The sequence below is a fragment of the Delphinus delphis genome, chromosome 19, assembly GCF_949987515.2.
Source record: "Delphinus delphis chromosome 19, mDelDel1.2, whole genome shotgun sequence".
Taxonomy (NCBI): domain Eukaryota; kingdom Metazoa; phylum Chordata; class Mammalia; order Artiodactyla; family Delphinidae; genus Delphinus; species Delphinus delphis.
Window position 1 is genome coordinate 14,583,228 of NC_082701.1, and position 20,539 is coordinate 14,603,766.

Sequence of the window (20,539 nt, forward strand, 5' to 3'; positions counted from 1 at the left end):
AGTCATGTTCATGGCTTTTGTGGCTTTATGCTGATGGTGTGGCCTCTGAATCGGCAAGATTCTGCTGCTTGAACAAGCAGCCACCCAAAGGGTCAGGGAGGAAACACTGCTTAGTCGACACTAAACTTTAAGATCTAAGTTCCAGCTTTTGATCCCTATCCTGGCTCACCCGAAGGGCTTGGACTCCCAGTGGGCAGAAGTAGGTACTCGGACCACCCAGAGCCGGGCTTCTTAGACTTGAATGTGCATGCAAAACCGGGCACAGCGCAGGTCAGGATGGGGCCAGGTTTTGCATCTCTCACCAGTGCCCTGGGGATGCTCATGCTGCTGGGCCCTGGACCACACTTTGAGTAGCAGGGTTCTAAATGGATGTGGAACACCAGGCAAGCTGTCACCGTCACTGTCCTTACTCATCATGATCCTTCAGTTTAGCCTTCCGTTTAAATCCAGCCAAGATTCCAGTCTCAACCGAAGCAGGGTTTAGCAGTCATCTACCTCACAAGGAAATAACGGAAGAGATGAATGTGGGTCGTTCCATTGTAATTCTTTTTGTTGTTGTAGCTCTTGGGAGGAGGTCATTTCATTTTATTAGCTTTATAAATAAGCTAAGTTCTAAATAATAACCTAGTATAATTCTTGTTTCTGAGGCATGAAATTTACTATCAGGAGAGGCTGAGAATTTGTTTTAAAATATATTCTGTTTGGGTACTTGTACTTTTTAATATTCTTTTTGTGTCTTTTCTCAATACAAAAAAAAGGTATGAATGTGTGTGTATGTGCACGTAAGATATGTGAAAATATAAGCATATATTTAGGGGGATGTAATGTTCTTCCTGAATTTGTGCCGTCCTTTTTTGTTTATATTACTCTCTTTCCCTCTCCCTCCCCAAGAATCTTAAAGCAGTCCTCCAAAGGTAGATAAGGCAGGCAGGCATTTTAAATTCGAGTAATGACAGAGAAAGCCAAGCCCAGAGTTTGGAGACGGAATCCCTTAGGCTGGATGTTTTGCTTCAGATTGTTTCTCTCTCTCTGTCGTTCTAGAAATGCTTTCCAAGCCCAGTATTTTTCATGACTCCAGGTCTGAGGTGATAAAAGGACAGACCATAGAAGTCAGCTGTCAATCCGTAAACGGAACCTCACCCATTTTTTATCAGCTTTCAAAAGCAAGTAAGACTTTGGCGAGTCAGAGCATGGGCTCCAATGAGCCCGCAATATTCAAAGATAACCCAACGAAAGATGTAGAATACCATTGCATCGCGGATAATTGCCATTCCCATACCAAACTGGTCAGCGAACTTCTGCAGGTCAAGGTGATAGGTAAGTCATGTGGGAAGAAGAATCCATGTGGGACTGGGGCTTTAGTTCACGTTTCAAAGGTTTGGGGTGGACAAGAGAAGTGGGTGGTACTTGTGCAAAGTCCATGAACGTGACGTGTGGCAAAGCAGACCAAGGCCCAAGTAAATGGAGCCGGAAAATATCTGGGGGTTATCCGTGTGGCCAGTTCATCCTTTTTCAGAACCTTTCAAGTGAACTGCTGAAATCATAAGCGTAAAGTGTCCCAAGTTGAGGAAGCACAGAAGTTGTGCTTTGGGGCTCCCTTAGCATTTGCTCATGTTTAGATGAACGGACAGCCTTCTCTGAGAATTGTAAACCAGAGCTCTTCTCTACCATGGACCCTCGGCGGGGCAAATTCTGTTGTGTGTGGAGCCCACAGCAGTCAGAGCTTCAGGCTAACAGTCACTAGGACTCTCATACTCAAGAGAAATATACCATTGTCCTGAGATGGATCGTTTTCCTCAAGCCTCTGTCTTGTACCTTTCCGGAGGCCTTAGGAGTGCCCATTACTTGCATCTCTGAGACGTTCTGCATCTTTTTGTAAAAAGCTTAAAAAGGCTTCCTCTTCATCCTCCTCCTTTTTGTTTAATAACTGCTTGTCTACACGTGCCATGTGGACATCTTGAGTTGGACAGTAGTTTCTCCTACTATTTTTTGGGGGGGTGGGGGTGGGGCATGCCGTGCAGCTTGTGGGATCTCAATTCCCCGACCAGGGATTGAACCCATGCCCTCTGCAGTGAAAGCCCGGAACCCTAACCACTAGGCCACCAGGGAACTCCCTGATTCCTCCTACTATTAATGTATAGCCTAAGAGAAACAATACTTTTCAAATTAACATCAATATATATTAAGTCTCTCATGCCGTAGGGCATACAGAAAAAGAAGACATATTCTTTGTTTTCAATGATATAATGACAGGATATAAACAATGATATAAACACAGGATCTCCTGATTAAATAGTGAAGAAACAATTTAACACATTTGAATAACAGTGCAAACAAATATAGAAAAAAATGTTACCAGGCAACACATGTTTAATGGTCACACGAACTCTCCTTACAATGATGGTGATAGGAATTTAAGGCATGAAAGATATCATCTAGCTTGAGTGGGAAGAGCTGGGTCAGGAGCCAGGGTTCAACAGTGGGTGGGCAGAGAGGGCCAGAGATGGTCCCCAGCCTAGTCAAATAGGTGATCAGAAGGCTCCAGGGAGCAGCTCTAAAGGCTGTGGGTAAGTCAGATGCCTGGAAAGAAAGATTGGGAATGGAGAGTCATTGGATATAAACTGGTAGAGTAACTGAGCCCAACTGTACAGAGCATCAGCTGCCAGTCTTAGGAGTTGGGGGTTTGTCCTGTGTGCAGAGAAGGGCCAGAAGAGAGAAGGAGGGCATGCTGAGAATGGGGTCTCGGGAAGATTAACCTGCTGGTCCTATCAGTCAGAAGGAGTGGTGACTTCAGACCTTACAGTACCTTAAGAAGCTAACGTAGAAGCCCATGTGAAACTCTTGGTTTGAAGTGAGTCAGTATTAGTGGCTAATATTTACTGAGCTCTGACCACATGTCCAACCCCGTGTGAAGTTTGTTAGTAAATTATTCCCATTCATACTTACAATAGCCATGTAAGCTCCATGTTAATATCATCCTTACTTTACCATGAGGCAACCAGGAATTAAGATAAACAGCTGGTGGGCAGTAGGGTCGGGAACTGAGGCCAGGCAGTCTGGCTCCTGAGCCTGGCCTGCCACCACCCGCTTGTGCTTCACAAGAAGACAGGCTGTCAGGTCAGGCTGCACCCTCCAGGAGTCTGTCCTTGTGCTTGACCCCCACCATCCCATCCCAGGCCTGGTGCCCCCTTTCGTTGGATCGGCAGCTCCATGGTCTTGGCCACGCCCTGCACTCACAAGAGGGTGATTCATAAATCAGATATTGGTCTGCTGATCGGTTCATTCTGACACTAACAGGAACATACTTGGGAAGACAGTTTAGGATCAGAATTTTAATGGTTGAACATGGAGTGAAAGGGTCTGTCTATAGGAGCAAGATGAGTTCTTCTTGGATCTGCTGGGAATGAGAGGCTGGCAGGGCTTCTCAGTGGAAATAAATTTACCTCAGTGCAGGTAAAAGTCAAGACTTGGAATTCAGGGAAGTAACCTGGACTAGAACTATATATCTAGGCATTAAATGCCATAAGTTTATGTGTTAAATTCGCAAATAGAAGCTATAATGTAGATGAAATCACCAAAGACGAGAATGGAGACGGCAAACTGAGGACTGAATTTTGCAGAAAGTCCACATTTAAGGGGCAAACGGAAGAAAAAATGGTAAATAAAGAGGGAGTTGCAGGTGAGGAGGTAAGAGAATCAGAGTGTGAGGCTTCACAGAAGCCCAGGGAAAGCTGAGTTCCAAAGGAAGGGCAGGGTGACAGGCAAGAGCTGTAGGGAGGCCAAGGATGGGAAGACGGAAAGAACATCTACCATGGATTGGACCTGCAGGGAACTCAGGGATGAGTTAGTCAGGGGTCAGGTCATCTTTGAGTTTCTTCAAAACCAGAGATACAGAGCAGTTTCAGAAGCAGAGGGATAGAAGTCAGGTTTCCAGGCTAACAAGAAAGTGGGAAATGAGGACATGCAGGCAATTGGTTTAGATCATTCAAAGGAGGAGAGAAACAGGACAAGAGCTCGAGAAGACAGTGCGTCAAGGTTATTTGCTCGTAAGATCTGGAGGTGCCATGCATCTTTGTAAGCAGAGGGAGAGAAATCACTTACACGCACTCTCATTTACACACTTACACACAGTCTCACACACAGACTCACCCAGGACAGACCCTAGTAGAACACATAAGTTAATCGTATAGTTGAGCTAAGTGGTCAGTAATACTTGAGGTGGTAAGTGAAGGGAGGTGTCCCTAGCATCCTGTGTCTAATCAATATGTGAGGGCAGGAGGTGTCCATTGCTGCCCTTCTGGGCTAATCGGGGGAGAACTGTGAAGAACGTGGGATAACACAAGTGACTTGAATAAAAGGCAAAGTCCAAGTCTGAGTCACAGTCACAGATAGCTGGTCTTGACCAGTGGCCGTGTCAGGTTCTTCCTCTTCCCCACTTCTCTTCTCAGTGCTAATCCCTTTCCTGCTTTCCAGCCCCGGTGGATGAAGTCAAGCTCTCTATCCTGTTGAATGAGGAGGTGGAGTCTGGGAAGCCCATTGTGCTTCGATGCTCTGTGAATGAAGGATCTAGTCCCATCACATACAAGTTTTACAAAGAAAAGGAGGGCAAACCCTTCTACCAAGTCACCTTGAATGACACCCATGCCATTTGGCACAAGCCAAAGGCTAGCAAGGAGCAGGAGGGACAGTATTACTGCACGGCCTCCAACAGAGCCAGTCTCTCCAAAAATGTCCTCCAAAGCAACACCCTGACAGTCAGAGGTGAGTCGAGGTCTCAACGGCAAAATGTCGTGTGAGCTCCAAGGGCAAGGCTAGAAAAGCACTTGTCAGAGGAAGTGGGTAGGAGTTTGGTGCATTTTACTGAGGGGTAAGGGACCAGCACATTTGCCAGGCTCTTTGGTTTCAGGTAATAAAAATCCACTCAAATTAAGTATAAAAGAGGAATTGATTATTATAAGGAATTAGAAGTATTTCACACAGTCCTAATTACAAATTCTCGGTGGAGAGACACCAGCTTGGGTCAAATGTGCGCCCATGGACCACCTGTGGTCAAGAGGGGTGGGTCATACAGAACAGACATGGTTTTAGAGAAGCCCACCTATGTGGGCAGAGGGTGATTTATGGAGAACGAGGAAGGGTGAACAGACACCCTATGAAGAGTCTCCTTCAGTCCTATGGTCCTTTCAGACCATCACTGACTCGTTTTATAGCAGAAACAACTATTTCTGCCCCTCCTATGAACACAGAGTCCCTCAGAGGTAGATGCTCAGTGAAAGACATCAGTTACAAGGATATAAAAATCAGTCTTATTTGCTGCTTAGAGCTGATGTTATTTCTTGCTGGCAGAGGAAAAACTGATCGATTTAAAATTTTTTTGCACTTCCAGTCTATCTCGCCCCCTGGAAGAAAGGACTTATCGCAGTGGTTGTCATCGGAGTGATCATTGCCACCTTGATACTTGGGGCCAGATGCTATTTTCTGAAGAAAGCCAAGGGTGAGCACAGTCCTTTCATTCCATTCTGACAGGCTGCCCTGCCAGGGAACCTGTCACGGATGTGAGGGGTTTCAGCCTCACGGGAGGCGAGTGCTCTGCTCCAGTGAGGGTCGAGGACATGTGCCTGATGACAGCCGTTTTCCTCCTGGGGGGTCACCTTGATAACCAAAGATTTTGGCTTTGGTGGGTGTGGAGGTTTTACTGCCCCTGGATTTAGCTAGGCAGAAGTGAAAGCAATTGGTTTCTTAGTTGGGCTCCCCAGAAAAGATGAATTTGGGGGGAAGTTGCATCTACATGTGGTCAGAAGCAGCCCTTCGTGTGGATTTGGCAACATCTAGTCCTACAGTTGGTAGAGTTGGGCATGAGTGGAGACACCCACACACGCTGAATGCCTCCCAGTTAATCTTCTGGTTGTGCCACGATTTCTACCCTGTGCTTGGGGTTAGCCATGTGTGGAGGGAAGCCAGGATTACTCATGGACACTCAGGAATCAGAGTCAATTAAGCAAGATGCAAGCAAAAGGGCACAGCACCGGTAAAGTCTGCAAAAATTTTGGGGGGATAAGATGGGTTGCTTATCCCTGTTGGTGCTGCTGCCTGGGATGGGATGAGACAGATGGAATGAGGAGGGTTTTTTCCTAAAGCAGGAAAGGGGCAGCCCCCCTGGGAAAACAGTCCTAAGGCTGAGTCTGGCCTTGGCCTCAGGCCAGTTTGGAATTAAAAGCTCGGGGATTGATTAAGCCTTTACTTTTGGAGATGGTCTTGAAGCAAAGAGACAGTTGCCCGTTTATCTGGCTCATCTGGTTCCTGTGCTGTTGTCTTCCTCTCCGTCACATTCCATGATGGGAAGTTGCTTCTGGCTAAAACAGTCGAAATGTCAAATTTCAGGGAACATGATGTGAAATCTCTTGGTATAAGACCAAGAGAAGACCTGCTTCGTTTATTTTCCTTTTTAAAAAAGTGCGAATATATTTGGCTTTCTGTTCTCTCTTTTTATGGGTATTCAATCTTCAAACAAGTCAAATATGGTTGAAATGAGTGTTCCTGTCTGATATGGTTGTGGGTTCTTTATACTGACTTTGGTTCTTTTCTTTGTCTTTCAAAGCCAAGCAGATGCCGGTGGAGATGTCCAGGTCAGTGTGCTTGGAAGAGGGGTGGCTGTCCTATGGGTGTGGATAGACTTGTCTGGAGGGATTCCTGTCATTAGGAAGTTTTCAGTGGTTCTTGGCAAACTCAGAAAAATTAGGACCTTGGGTGTGAGCGGTGTAGGGGTGTGTGTGTGTGTGTATGCGTGTGTGTCTGTGTCTCAGTGGAAGATTGCCAACTGTCCTTCATGGGAAGGAATGGCTTTATTCTGAGGTCATGTCCTGTCTACACTTTTCCTTATGAAATTATAATGGTAGGTGGAATTTAAAATGTTTTTACTTACTTGGCAAAATAGAGTTGCCTTAAAAATGGTTGTACTATTTTTACTGTTCTTGAGATCTAAAATCCCAAAGCATGGAAACTATCGTTCTGTTCCTGAAAGAAACAATAGCACAGGATGAGGAATCCCCTCCCGACATGGGATTCACCTCATAAAGGACTCCTCATGTTTGTGCGCCCTTTAGCCCGGACACTTATTTCAACAGCAAAAGGGTTTTTGTCAAATAATCATAGAGCTGAAGAAAGCATTAGTTCCAAATGAGAGAGTAAAACTTTCCTCACTTCAGAAAACTCTTCCTGATTTTCTCATGCTCTTTCCTTGATTATTTTGTTGGTTTGGAGTTAGAGCCAAAAAAATGTTATTTCTTTTTCCTTTTTAAATTTCAATTTAAGGCCAGCAGCACCACTTCTGAACTCCAGCAATGAGAAGACGTTGTCAGATCCCAACACTGAAGCCAACAGACATTATGGTACCGTCATGGTTTTGTGCAGTTGTTAAGAGTTTTTCCCAACTTGCTCTACACTCTCCTGTCCCTCTGAGAAGCAGAATCTATGGGCGGTGGGGTGAGGTTGGAAGGGAAACTCTGGCTTCAAGCTGGGACACTTAATCTAATCAGTCATTGGGTGGTGAGCTAACAAGCAAAACAAAAGTGTAAGAAGAAAGGCAGAACATTGTGCTCTAATTTCACCACCTTCTAAATATCCCAAGGAATGAAAGGTGGAGAATAATTATAATGCTGTGGACACCCGCGTGGGTTCTCTTCACACACTGGACGCTGTGCAAGTGAAATCATTCTTCATTTGTAAGAGAGAGACCAGCTATCAAATGAAGGCATTGGGGGCTTCCCTGGTGGCGCAGTGGTTGAGAGTCCGCCTGCCGATGCAGGGGACACAGGTTCGTGCCCCGGTCCGGGAAGATCCCACATGCCGCGGAGCAGCTAGGCCCGTGAGCCATGGCCGCTGAGCCTGCGCGTCCGGAGCCTGTGCTCCGCAACGGGAGAGGCCACAACAGTGAGAGGCCCGCGTACTGCAAAAAAAAAAAAAAAGAAGGCATTGGTAAAACATCTTCTCAGGTGGAATTATTTATTGCAAACACAAGGCAGTCTCATTTCAAACTTGCCCCAGTGGGAAACCAATTTAAAGATCCCACTGTTGATAGAGGCATTTAAAAAAAGAAAAAAAGAGTGGTACAATAATGGAATACCTGGTTGTGAGGTTTATCACAGCTTGAGAGTCAGATCTATAGGGTGGGGAGCCAATCCCAGGTGTTCTTAATCCCATTATGTCTGTGAGAAAATTGTTCACACCTTTTAGCAGGGGTGTTGTCTGTTTCCCAGAGGGGGCCATGATTAAATCACACAAAAAGTTCTGTCCCAGACAGTTTTGGGAATTAAACACTGATGTTCTTTTCTTTTTTTTTAATTTATTTATTTTTGTCTGCATTGGGTCTTTGTTACTGTGCACGGGCTTTCTCTAGTTGTGGCGAGTGGGGGGCTACTCTTCGTTGCGGTGCGCGGGCTTCTCACTGCGGTGGCTTCTCTTGTTGCGGAGCATGGGCTCTAGGCACGCGGGCTTCAGTAGTTGTGGCATGCAGGCTCAGTAGTTGTGACTTGCAGCCTCTTGAACACAGTCTCAGTAGTTGCGGCGCACAGGCTTAGTTGCTCCACAACATGTGGGATCTTCCTGGACCAGGGCTCGAACCTGTGTCCTCTGCATTGGCAGGCGGATTCTTAACCACTGCACCACCAGGGAAGTCCCCTGATGTTCTTTTCTAATTCTGTAACATCGTCGCACAAAATAAAAACTTTTTAGAATACACCTTTTACAGGGCATTCCTGAGAAATCTTTTGAGAAATGAGCAATTCCTATAGTACTGAATCATAAACTTTTTAAAAAGTAAAATAAAACGTATGTCGTAATAAGAGTAATGTGCCAATAAAGAGAAAAGAGCAAATATGTCATTGAAGAAACTACATTTGGAAAAGTTTGGTGAATATTTAGCAAAAAGTAATCCAGTGCTATAGAGAAAATACCTCTTTGTGGTATAAAGTGGGTTCTGTTGGTAATTTGTATTTATACTTAAGAACAAAAATATGATATTCTAAATTAAATGCTGATAAAGACTTATATTAAAATAGAATTTCCTCCAAATTTCCAAAGTGCAGGAAATACTCCAATTCTTATTATATTTTCTCTGCATGGATTATTTCAGTTTATAAATGTATGTTAGTAATCACAATAGTAATTTGTAAATACATAATGGAATGGAATGGAAAACCATGTGTTCTTCAGCAGTAATATTTGTAACACTTGAAAGAGTTCTTTTTAATAAAGAACAACTTGATAAAAAAGATCAAAAAGATTTTGCTCCTGCCCAGGTGGCAGCCTGGAGATATTGCAATATCTTTAAACCATGTTCTCATGGATCCATTTCTCCAGCTGAATGATACTGGTCCACTAGTATCCTTCATGTTTGTGGTCACTGGCTCACCCCTTCTAGAATTAAGCTTAATTTCTTCTGAGCTTGCTTCTAGTGAACAATTCTGAATTTTGAACAACTCATAAGTAGCCATGTCCCTCCCATGCGATGGTGGGCGTCATACCGGTTTTAGAAAGAGACCAGGCAGTGGGTTGGATGGGGCCCAGGGCCACCAGGAGGGTATTCGGACCCCAGCTACACTGCTGGTTGCCAACTACACTGAAGAATTTGGGCTTGACTCCTTTTGTTAGTGGCACTGAGTTTTCTAAAATTTATATAGAAAACTAGGAATTCCACTGTCACTCATCCTGTTATTTTTCAACTAGGTTACAATGAAGATGTTGGAAACCATGCAATGAAGCCACTAAATGAAAATAAAGGTAATCATCTATCTAACTTTTTAAAAATTAGAAACCTTTGCTTTTATATAAAAGACCCCTAGGAAAAGAACAAAAGCTGTTAAGGCCTGTGGCTATTTCCTCATGTCTCTTAAATGGAGATGCCTATTGCTTTCTCCAAAGATGCTGTCGTGTCTCTTGTTACTTGTCTTAAAGATAAGCAGCAGTGCTATTTTATTTTATTTTTTATAGTGTATTTTTCATTTTTTTGTTTTTTCTCATGTATTTTTCATTTTTATTAAACATGTAGATACAAAGTAATATTTATAAGTTATGTATAAAACATAAACAATAGCAATTCAATAAATAACTGCATACCCATCATCCTTTAAAAAAAAAGAACATTTCCACTACCTTTAAAGTACCCTGAGTACTTCTTCCCACCCCAGCCTCTTAACACTTTCTTTGCCAGCTTTATTGAGATATACTTGACGCATAACATTGTGTAAGTTTAAAGTGTACAACATGATGATTTGCAGTAATGCTATATTAAAAAACACCTGTGACTCTACTATCCAAGAGAAGGGAGATCCTCCTGACTTATTTCGTAGCCCATTCTGAATCAGGAAGTTCCATTCTGGGTGTAACTTGATTTGCTATGTGTATGCCTCATACTCTCAAAGCAGTTTGGGGCTGGGGACCCCGTTCCCCATTTCCTGAGATCCTTTCCATCTTGGAGAAAGCGTTCTGTGCCTGTGGCCTTGGAGAAGTCTTTTATAGTTAACTGCTGTGGCCGATGCCGGCTGTTTTCTGTATCTAATGAGCTTTACAAGTCCTCACACTGTGGTAACAACGGGACCTGAGCCGGAGGGTCCTTCTACATCCCGGGAGTGCAGGCCTCCTCATTACCTCTCCCAGCCTGAGTTTTCTCGCCCACTTAGAATGGAGTTAAGCCTGCATCCAGCTTCCCTGTTAAAATACAGACTTCTTCGATCACTTGAATAGAAATCTCTACTGTGGTCCGAGACCCCCCAAGGAGACTCTGTCTAACCGCAGGCTGCTGTGGTTCTTTCGAGCAGAGCCTCTGACCTTGGACGTGGAGTACACTGAAGTGGAAGTGACCGCCCCTGAGCCTCACAGAGGTAACACCATCACTCAAGGGATTCCCCATGTTTTACTGTCTGCTTGGGTGTAGATGCCAGGGTGGGCTGTGCCGTGGCCCCCGGACAAGAATCTAGTCACCCTCATCACTCAGAAGGGAGGTGGTCTGCAGACAGATGGGCTGGACATACCCAAGGCAGGAGCAGTGACACCCACCCAGGTTTGGAGGTGTAAAATTTCATTAATTATTATTTATCATACTAGTAATGATGGCTGCGTTTTATTGAGCAATTACTAAGTGCTAAGAAATGGGTCTGTTGAGAGACTTTTAGCAGGCAGCCTCACTCCTGGGTGTTTGGGCATCCTTCCAGAGGTAGCCCCCTTGCCCCAATCTAGCACCTTCCTTAAAAAGTTGCTTGCAGACTGAGCTTGTATGAATGAAATGTGCAAGGGGATGAAGGGGCTTGGCTATTTAAAGGGACAATTGGGTAAAGGCTTTTGAAAGCACAGACTCCCTCTGCATGTAAACAGTGGCACCATCATTATGCTTCAGGCTTTGTTTTTATTGTGTGGTTCTCTTGGGCACACTGCCCTGGAGAAAGCCCCTAGCTCTGGTCCTGCACTGGGGAGACTGACTCAGGGTGGGTCAGTCCACAGCAAGCACTAGAACGTCAATCTCAGCTGCTTCGGGCACCACAAAAAAAAAACAGGCACATCCTCCTAAACCTCCTTAGTTCCCGCAGAGGCTGCCACACAGAGGAAGCAGCCACCCGAGCCTTCCTGCCCTGCTGGGAAGCTCGTTAGGGCTGTTGCTGTGCATCCCCCTTCCTGCTGAGGCTGAGGCCAAGCTGCGTCCACTCAGCCTTGCAGGCCCGGGGCTGCTTTGCAGACCATGCCTGTGTAGCCTCAGCCAGAGCCACGTGGTGATGGCGTTCTCTTGTCACCTCTTGCTCCATGATCTGGAAGGAGTTTGGGGTTCCTTCCTTCTTCCCTTGCTTAGCACGGTTCTAGGTACCATGTCTGCAGATGTGTCCGTGGGACCTTCCAGGCAGGGCCGTCCCCTGTAGCCCCTGGGGCTGGGTGCTGCACAACAGGGCCACCATGCCCATAGTCTACAGTCAGCATGGCCCCTGCAGTTGGTACTGCCTGATCTGCACCACTACACAGGGCATCCCAGTTCCAAGTCTAGACTGGACGGGGCAGGGGTGGGGGCCACGGCCAGCCTGAAGTTCTCTTTCTCTTTACTTCATGGTAAAGTGATTTGCTTGTTGGGTTAGCAAATTATGGGCGCATGATGGACCAGCCCCAGTGCAAGCAGCAAAGGTACATATGTGGTCCCCTTCTCGTGGAGGTGTAGCCCCTGAGGGGGTCAGGAAAACAAGGAACCGATGAGCAGATAGTATCAGGTTAGAGTCAGAGTTTGCAGGAAGAGTGGGGTGTGGTGGAAGGCCTGAAAGGTGATGCCTTTTCTGGCTGGGTGGTCCCAGAAGGCCTGTGTGAGGGGTGGCAGGACAGTGGGTGGTGGCCTAGAGCTTGGCCCATTTAAAGACCTGAAAGGAGACCTTAAAGGATCCTTAAATGACTCTTTCTGGTCCTTAAATGTCTGCAGAGAGGGCGAGAGGGAGTGGAGGCAGATGAAGCTGGGAGGACCAGGCGGGGCCCAGGGACTGCAGGGCCGCTGGCGTTCTCTTTTTGTTCTAGTCTCAGTGGACTGGGGGCCTTTGGAAGCCTTTAAGCAGCGAAGTGACAAGTTCCAACTTCCTTCTTTTAAAAACGATCCTTGTGGCTGGTGTGGAGGACGGATTAAAGGGAACAAAAGTGGAAACCGGGCAAGAGGGGATGAGGATGGAGCCAAAGTGCTGGCAGTGGATAGATTCTGGATAGATGTTACAGACAGACCGCAGTACTGGATGAAAAATTCGTGGCCAGGATGGGAGAGACAGAATGACTACATGTTTCTTGACCAAACAACCACATGGATGGTCGTGATGCCTGCGATTGGGAGGCACAGGCTCATGGGGAGCCTGGTTCGGTTGGGTTAAATTTGAGAGCCCAGGAGGAGACAGCGCAGGGGTCTTGGTGCTCAGAACCAAGTGTGGGCGGGCTCTGGCCGATGGGACTTTAGGGTGCTCCTCGCCGGCCTTCCCTGGTCCAGCCTGAGCCCCTCCATCACCATGCATCGTGGGTGCCGTCCCACAGGTAACAACTTACTTCCTCCTAAGGGGGCTTCAGACTTGGAAGGAAAGGGGAACCACAGCAAGAGGGCAGGGCTGAATGTGTGTGGGAAACCCCACTGCCCTCCATGCCCCACTGTGCTCAAGCAGAGAGCGATTGCCCTGGGTTCTGGCCTCTCGGTTCTGATACCTGTCCTAGAGGGCCGGGCCCCACCCTTACCCTGCTGCCGGCTGGGCCCGGGCAAGGTGGAGTTATGAGGGCTGTATGTGAGGCCTGGAAGGCTTTGGATTGAAGGAAACTGAAGCAGGAAGAAGGAAGCAAGGTTTTGTCCTTGGAAAAGCATCCGTTTTCCATTCCTTTGGGGATGTTTCCACGTTAGCAGCGTCTGGTTTTCTTTTTCTTGCTTGAAGGTGGGGAGCGGTTGAAGGGAAAAGAGAACCCCTGGGACCGGGCGAAGCAGGGGTGCTTCCCTTTGCCAAGCTCTGTACCTGCAGGGTTGTAACCAGCCGGGTCACCTTTCCCCAGTCTGTACAAAGGTGCTGAGTGGGCCGCAGGGGCCTCAGCAGAGCTGGACTGAAAGTCACTCGGGTGGAAATGGAGAGTTTCTAGGGGATTCAAGTTGTTTTCTGGACCCAGCCTCCTTGGCAGCTGAGGGACAGTGGGGGAGAGCGGCCTGGCCCAGGATGCCGTCCCCCTGTTTTCTCATGGGTGGGGAGTGGGGCATTACTAGATGAGGGCCAGACTTTGTGGGTTCAAGGCCAGTGGTGAGTCCACTTGACCTGGTCTTGGCCAACCCAGTTCCCTGTCCTCAAGGCCTCCCTCCTCTACAGATGGGATGGAGGAAGGAGTGGGGACTATGTCCAGCTCTAACCGTGGCTGGCAGCTGACCAAGTGGTCACTTGGAGGTGGAGGAGGGGTGGGAAGGAACTCGTTAAATCCTGGTCTGCTGCATGTTTGCTCTGAGACTAATTGCTGGGAAAACCCCATGACGTTGAAGCCATCTCTTTCTCTGTTAACAGAGAAAAACAGAAGCCAAAACAAAGCCCATCCGGAAACATCCCTGGCAGCAGAGACAAACAGCCTGCTGGCCTGGTTTAGTCGTTAGCAAGCAGCTGCTGCCTCGGAGCAGCGGGAGGAGGGGCACTCTCAGTGAGCTGCAAACCCCGTCCCCTGGCCAGGCGGAGCCAGGAGGGCAGTGGGGGAAACTGCTGGGCCAGCTGCAAATCTGGCAACTCAACCAAGAAGTGAAACCATCCTGCTGCCCTGGCTGATACACAGAGTTATGAGGTGAAAGGGAGTTGAGTGCAGCTCCTTGGGTCCAGAGGGTGTCAGAGCGTCCCCAAGGTGACCAGAGGTCTACCCGCCACCCCTTATGTGCCTGGGGGTGGTGGAGCTCCCAAGGGTGTCCAGGGCCCCAGGCTTGGCCGTGCAGTCCCTCCCCTCCATTCCCTCCCCTCCATTCCCTCCCCTCCATTCCCTCCCAACACCCCCAGCTCCCACTGTGAAGGAGGATGAGTTGGCAGGGCCCCCAGTGCTCCTGGTATGCAGTGTCCTAGAGCGTTTGTCACAGCATTGTTTGCATACCATCCGCCCCACGGCCTGGAGCTTCCGAAAGCTGGAACCAGGTCCCCGGTCACCTTTTCCTCTTCCACAGTGCCCAGCACACAATAGGTGTTAGGACCATGTTGAACGAGTGACTTGCCCATGCCTGACATTGAGCAAAGAGTCCCTTAGTGATGCGGTAGAACCCCCAGTAGATAGGGGAGTTGCTGGAGCTTCCCTCTGCACCTTCAGATCTGCTGCCGTGGAGAGTGGAGAGTGGTGAGGGCATCTCTGCTGTGCTCTTAGAGAAAGGCAGGTGTCCCAGCAGGGGGTGCCTGGTATCTCAGCCACTCTGCTGAGTACCAACTGCTATTCGGTGCCCTGGGGGGAGTCGCTACGATGCCTTCTGCAAGGTCCTGGCACCCCAAGTGCCCCAAGTACAGCTGTCTATCTGAACTGCCACCCAAGCTTTCTCCTGCCATTTAGATCATGACATAAGAACCACGACCACGTAGTGTGTGACGAATGACCGTGATTTTAATCCTAAGACCTAAAACTTCAGGGATCAGGCTGATCATGCCAAGAGCCTCCTGAAGGTTGGAGTCTGAGACAGAGACACCCGCAGGGACGTTGACTGTTGTCTTCACTGTCCCATCAACCTTTACAGGCGCCCCAGGCAGCTGTGCAAAATCTGGGATCGGGAGGAGCACAAGACCCGGGCGCTGCCCTAGAGGGTGTGGGGCCCGCCAGGGGAGATGCTTGTGGGGGCGAGTCGTGTCAGTGTGCCGTGGGCGCCCACGTAACTGCCCAGGGCACAGGGAAGGGGGGAGTGTGTCAGGGAGTGTGTAGGTGTGTGAGGGTATGTGCACCCAAGTGCAGGAGCGAAGCTTGTCCCGGGGCTTGGAGGATGAGGAGGAACGGGGCAAAGCAAAAGGGCCGTGCAGACAGCGAAGGAGTGTGTGCAGGACCAGGGCATGAGAGAGGGGAGCCTGGTGAGTCGAGGGTATCTTGGTGTAGTTAGAATCCGTGTACGTGCCCTGGCCATCTGCCACTGAGGAAAACGACATCCACGTGGCACTGACCGTGGCGGCAGGAAGCATCACCCAGTCTGGGGTTCCGTTTCCCGATTTATAGAGAGAGAATGCTGGCCACACGGCATCAGGCAGCTTTCTACAATAAGGCTTCCTGGTCCTTTGTGCAGGTGAGAGCGAAGTGGCGGGCTGCATCCCCTGAGGGTCTGTGTGTGTAAGTGCATGTAGATGCACCATGAGCGTGTGTACGTGTGTGTGTACATAACCTGTGTGTGTACGTCAGCTTAAACAGATGGCTGTACAGGGGCTCTTTGTCTCTCAAACCACTGAGGCTCCTGTGGGTGTAATCCACACCCTAAGTGGGTCATCTTGTCTGTTGTTCAGAAAGGGTCCAGACCAGAGGATCTGAACCCTGTCTGCATATTAAAATCCCCTGGGAAGCTCTTAAAAACACCAACACCAGGGCCCACCCTGGACTAATTCAATCGATCTGCAGTGAGGCCCGGCTTGCTGACATTTGAAATCAACCAGCCCAGTTGTCTAGAGTTGTAACTGGGCCCCAGCTTATCCTTAGAGTCACAGATGATACCCAGGCTCTAACCCTGACCTTGGGTAATTGGGAGACCCTAACCCAGCCTCCTGAGAGGGGCTGGCAGAGCAGCTGGACAGAGGGACACAGTGGCAGAGGAAGAGGGATGGGGCCACCGAGCTGGAGGCTACAGGTCTGTGCTGGGGGTACCTCTACCTGCGCCCCCTAGGTCCAGGGGTCCCACAGTGGCCTGTTGGCCTCATACTTCTAGGCTGAGAGTGATGCTGGAGGGACCATGATCTTCTAAAGCCGGGAAATGGCCCGGGCTCAGTAGTGACAGGGCTTCCAGGGGCTCCTGGAGATGGGCACTCGTGGGGTGGGTAGTGGGGTACAGCCTTGCCTGGGAGCCTCCGACATTTTCCTGCTTCAGCAGTGAGCTGACCTGGTGCCCAGAGGCAGTTGTTGACCTGTGCTTGGTCCCTTTCCAGGTCTGGGAACAAAGGGCACGGAGACAGTGTACAGTGAAATCCGGAAAGCTGACCCCGGTGAGTGAGGGCCCCTTAGCTCCCCCAACCGGGGGTTGGGGGGAGGGCGCTTCCCGCAAACTCATCCATGGGGTCCTGGGAGTGGGCAGGGGAAAGAAGGAGCCAAGGCAGCCAGAAAGGGTGCCAGAGTTGTTAACCCTCTCTTCCCCACCACCCTTAAAATGTGGCCACAGGTGACGTGTACTATTTATTTAGTCGATGAACACTTATTGAGTGCTGGCTGCATGCCAGGCAAACAGAACCTTATACCTTCACACCCAACTAACGGCCAGGTGGACCAAAGCGTGTCCTGGCACCCCTGTGTGCTCATGAGATGCCCAGCAGCCTCCCGGGCACTCCTGACCCCAAGAGAAGCAGCGTGGCCCTGCCTGTTCTCAGGTGCCAGCCAGGGGCCCCACCTGCTCCTCACCCGGGCCCTGGTGCACTGGGGCTCCCGAAGGTCTTAGGCAAAGTCGGTGCTTTGCTTTGAAGACGTTCAGTAGCTTCAGCCTTTCTGGGAGCACGCCGACTTTGGGGAAGGGTGTATGGATCTACTTCCGCTTCCTTTGATTTCAGCCCGGACCCCACTTCATTTCCCATTTCCACTGCTTCCTCATGGAGAGATTCCCTGGGACTGAACAGACACGGAACTGGGGATGCTCCCAGCAATCTCATTTTTTGTGTAATTATTCTATTCTATTCTCATGAAATGAAATCCACAAAGACCACTTTTATTTTTTTATCTTTTTTTTTTATTGAAATCAAGTCGATGTACAATATTATGTAAGCTTCAAGTGTTCTACCTAGTGGTTTGGCGTTTGCGTACATTGTGAAATGATCACCACGATAAGTCTAGTAACCATCTGTCCCCATACAGAGTTATTACAATATTATTAGCCATATACCTTATGTGATATATTATATCCCCATGACTTATCTTTTTATATAACTGTAGGTTTGTTACCTCCTAATTCCCTACACCTATTTCGCCCATCCCCCATCCTCCTCCCTTCTGGCACCAACAGTTTGTTCCCTGTATCTGAGTCTGTTGTTTTTTTTTTTTTGCGGTACGTGGGCCTCTCACTGTTGTGGCCTCTCCCGTTGCGGAGCACAGGCTCCGGACGCGCAGGCTCAGCAGCCATGGCTCACGGGCCCAGCCGCTCCGCGGCATGTGGGATCCTCCCGGACCGGGGCACGAACCCGCGTCCCCTGCATCGGCAGGCGGACTCTCAACCACTGCGCCACCAGGGAAGCCCTCTGAGTCTGTTTTCACACAAAGACTACTTTTAAATTCTGAAAATAAGTCACAACCCAAAGGGCATAAACATTCCAGGGGAAAATAGTCACTATGCAGATATCTTGCTTTGTACAACAAACCTCTACTTCAGTGGATTCTTTGAAAGGGAATTATTAAAACAGGCTGGAAAACTTTGATAAAGCCTGGCTACCCCAAGGATGGTCCACAGACAGGTAGCAACGATCTCAGGCCCAAACCAGACTCACAGGGTCAGAATCTCCAGAATCTGAACTCCCAACAAGGTCCCACATATTTCTTTTTTTTTCTTTAATATTTATTTATTTATTTTGGTTGTGCCAGGTCTTAGTTGTGGCCTGTGGGCTCCTTAGTTGCAGCACGCAGGCTCCTTAGTTGTGGCATCCGAACTCTTAGTTGCGGCACGCATGTGGGATCTCGTTCCCTGACCGGGGATCGAACCCGGGCCCCCTGCATTGGGAGCATGGAGTCTTATCCATTGAGCCACCAGGGAAGTCCTGATCCCACGTATTTCTGATGCTGCCAATATTAGAGAAGCACTGTCTTACCTGAAGAGCCTACTTGTTATCTGAACTAGGAATCACCCCTTAATTAATCTTTTTAAAAGTGGTATTTTCATGGGTAGAGCAGAAACTCAGCCCCATGGAGAACTTGACTGAATGATAATTTGAAAACCATTTCCTGGGGAATTCTTGGCTTCAGTATCTCATTTTGCATTCTCAGTCTATTCAGAGCTAGCAAAACGCAAATTTAGAAACAGGCTTCCTCTGTTCTTCCAGTGTAACAGAAAGCTGAAGCTCAGATCAGGTTCAAGGTTGGTCCTGATGGGTAATTGTGTAAAAATGCCCCCTTTGCTTTCCTCGTGGTGGTCCCTGAGATGGTTCGCTTTCAGTCGCTTTGGTTATGCAAAAACTCACATTTATTAAGCACTTGCTGTTTGTGCTAAGTGGTCTATATTACATTATCTCTTTCAATCCTCCACAGTAAATCCCATTTTTCAGATGAGGATCCTGAAGCATAGAGGGCTTAAAACAGTTCCCCACGGTTAGCGTTAGTACACCAGAACTGGCCCACCCCAGAGCTGGATTCCATGCTCCTGATCATTGAGCTGCCTTTGGTTTGGGGAAGGGAAGCTGGTGAAGTGTGGAGGCCACAGGGAACCCCGGCTACAGGAGGCCGGGGAGGGGCGGGGGGCGGGCTGTGGCCACCTGAGGCCACCCCTGGAGGCCCCATACAGTTGGTGAAGGCCACGCCCAGTGTGGATTCCAAAGGGCTTGTGTTAGGGACCCTGCAAATTAGCCTGAAAAAAGACAGATTAACAAGAAAAAAGCAGTGAGAGTAACTCGGTGGAGTGGGGTGAGGGAAGCTCCCGGAAGCCTTCCTTCTGCATCCGTTGATGCTCATTTGCCTCTAGCTCAAAATAACCCTTATGCCAAAGTGGCATGTTTGGGGGTGGCATATTCTGGTTTTCTACTCTGCTTCAGGGTAGCTGTTCAAGTGGGTTCTCTCAGTGTCCCCAGGCTGGTTCTAGATGCCTGAGTCCCCAGTCCCTGGCTGTTGGAACCTGACTGCTCCGGCTGGCCTCAGGCTGGAACAGACCACAGGCACCATAGAACCCAACCCGGTAGGGATTTGAGGTGCTAAAGAGCCCTGTTTTGCTGGGGGATATCTGAGCCCCTGTCCTGGTGCTGCCACTTAACAACTGTGCGACTTTGACCAAGAGGCCTGACCTCTCTGTGATGACTTAGTTTCTTCAACTGTTAAATGGAGATGCGATTAAATGAGAAAAGGGGATGAGACGGCGCCGTTTACTCCAAGCATGCAGTCAGTGTATCACCCCTACCATACAGTGAGCATTCAATCCATTTTAGCTGAAAAATGCATGAGGAACTTGAGCCCTAGTGCCTGGCCCAGGGCAAGAATAGAGCCAGCTCCGGACTCCCAGGCCAGGGCATTCCCACTGTCCTATCTGGGCCATTAGGTGTCAGTTGGGGCTTGGGTCTCTCTATAACCTGGTCTTTCATCTGGCAGCCAGCTCCTGCCAGGTAGGTAGAGGGAGCCCTGGGTCTTATAGCCAAAACCACATCGCTGCTGCAAAAGCCAGCGTCCTGGAAGCCAAGGGAGTTCCTGTTTTTGAGCGTTTCCCACTGAGCTGCTGCCCAAGGGGAGGAGGCTGCAGGCCTTGGTTGATTCCTCTTCCCTTTTCTTTTTTTTCCTCTGTCAGCCACTCAAAACCATCATAGGGTTGATGGAGGCTCTATTATTATTCCTGCTCTACAGATGGGGAAATGGGCAGAGGTGAAATAGCTTGTGCTGGTCCCAAGGCCAGTGGTGGCAGAGCAGGGACGGAGTGTGGGGAGCCTGGCTGCAGAGTGGCGCACTTCACCACCCTCATGTTTCCCCTGTGTTGCCAAATCAACTGGTTTCCACTTTCATCAGCCTAATTAGAGGATGCAACTCTGTCTACTTTAGAAATTAAGAGTAACAGCCTGGTGTGGTCTGGGTGAGCCTGGGTGAGTCATGGAGCCTCTCGGGACCTCTGTCACCTTCTCTGTGGAATGAGGGGCATGGGCTCGAATCTGGATCAGGGGTTCTCCAGGTTGGTTACAATACAGGTAGACTGGCACCA

At 48.7% G+C, this 20,539-nt stretch overlaps 1 protein-coding gene across 5 annotated transcripts in view; it reads left to right on the forward strand.

The window, feature by feature from the left end:
* PECAM1 (platelet and endothelial cell adhesion molecule 1) overlaps positions 1-20,539 on the forward strand; it is a 55,240-nt gene that overhangs the window by 22,194 nt on the left and 12,507 nt on the right. For 3 of the 5 annotated variants that reach the window (XM_059998365.1, XM_059998363.1, XM_059998364.1), the window contains exons 7-14: positions 1,042-1,317; positions 4,474-4,761; positions 5,387-5,494; positions 6,599-6,626; positions 7,312-7,388; positions 9,724-9,777; positions 10,815-10,877; positions 16,602-16,658. In XM_059998365.1, the coding sequence (XP_059854348.1) occupies positions 1,042-1,317; positions 4,474-4,761; positions 5,387-5,494; positions 6,599-6,626; positions 7,312-7,388; positions 9,724-9,777; positions 10,815-10,877; positions 16,602-16,658 (951 nt within the window). Of the gene's footprint in view, positions 1-1,041; positions 1,318-4,473; positions 4,762-5,386; positions 5,495-6,598; positions 6,627-7,311; positions 7,389-9,723; positions 9,778-10,740; positions 10,878-16,601; positions 16,659-17,213; positions 17,518-20,539 lie in introns of those variants that run through there. The other 2 variants (XM_059998367.1, XM_059998366.1) reach the window with 2 other exon arrangements.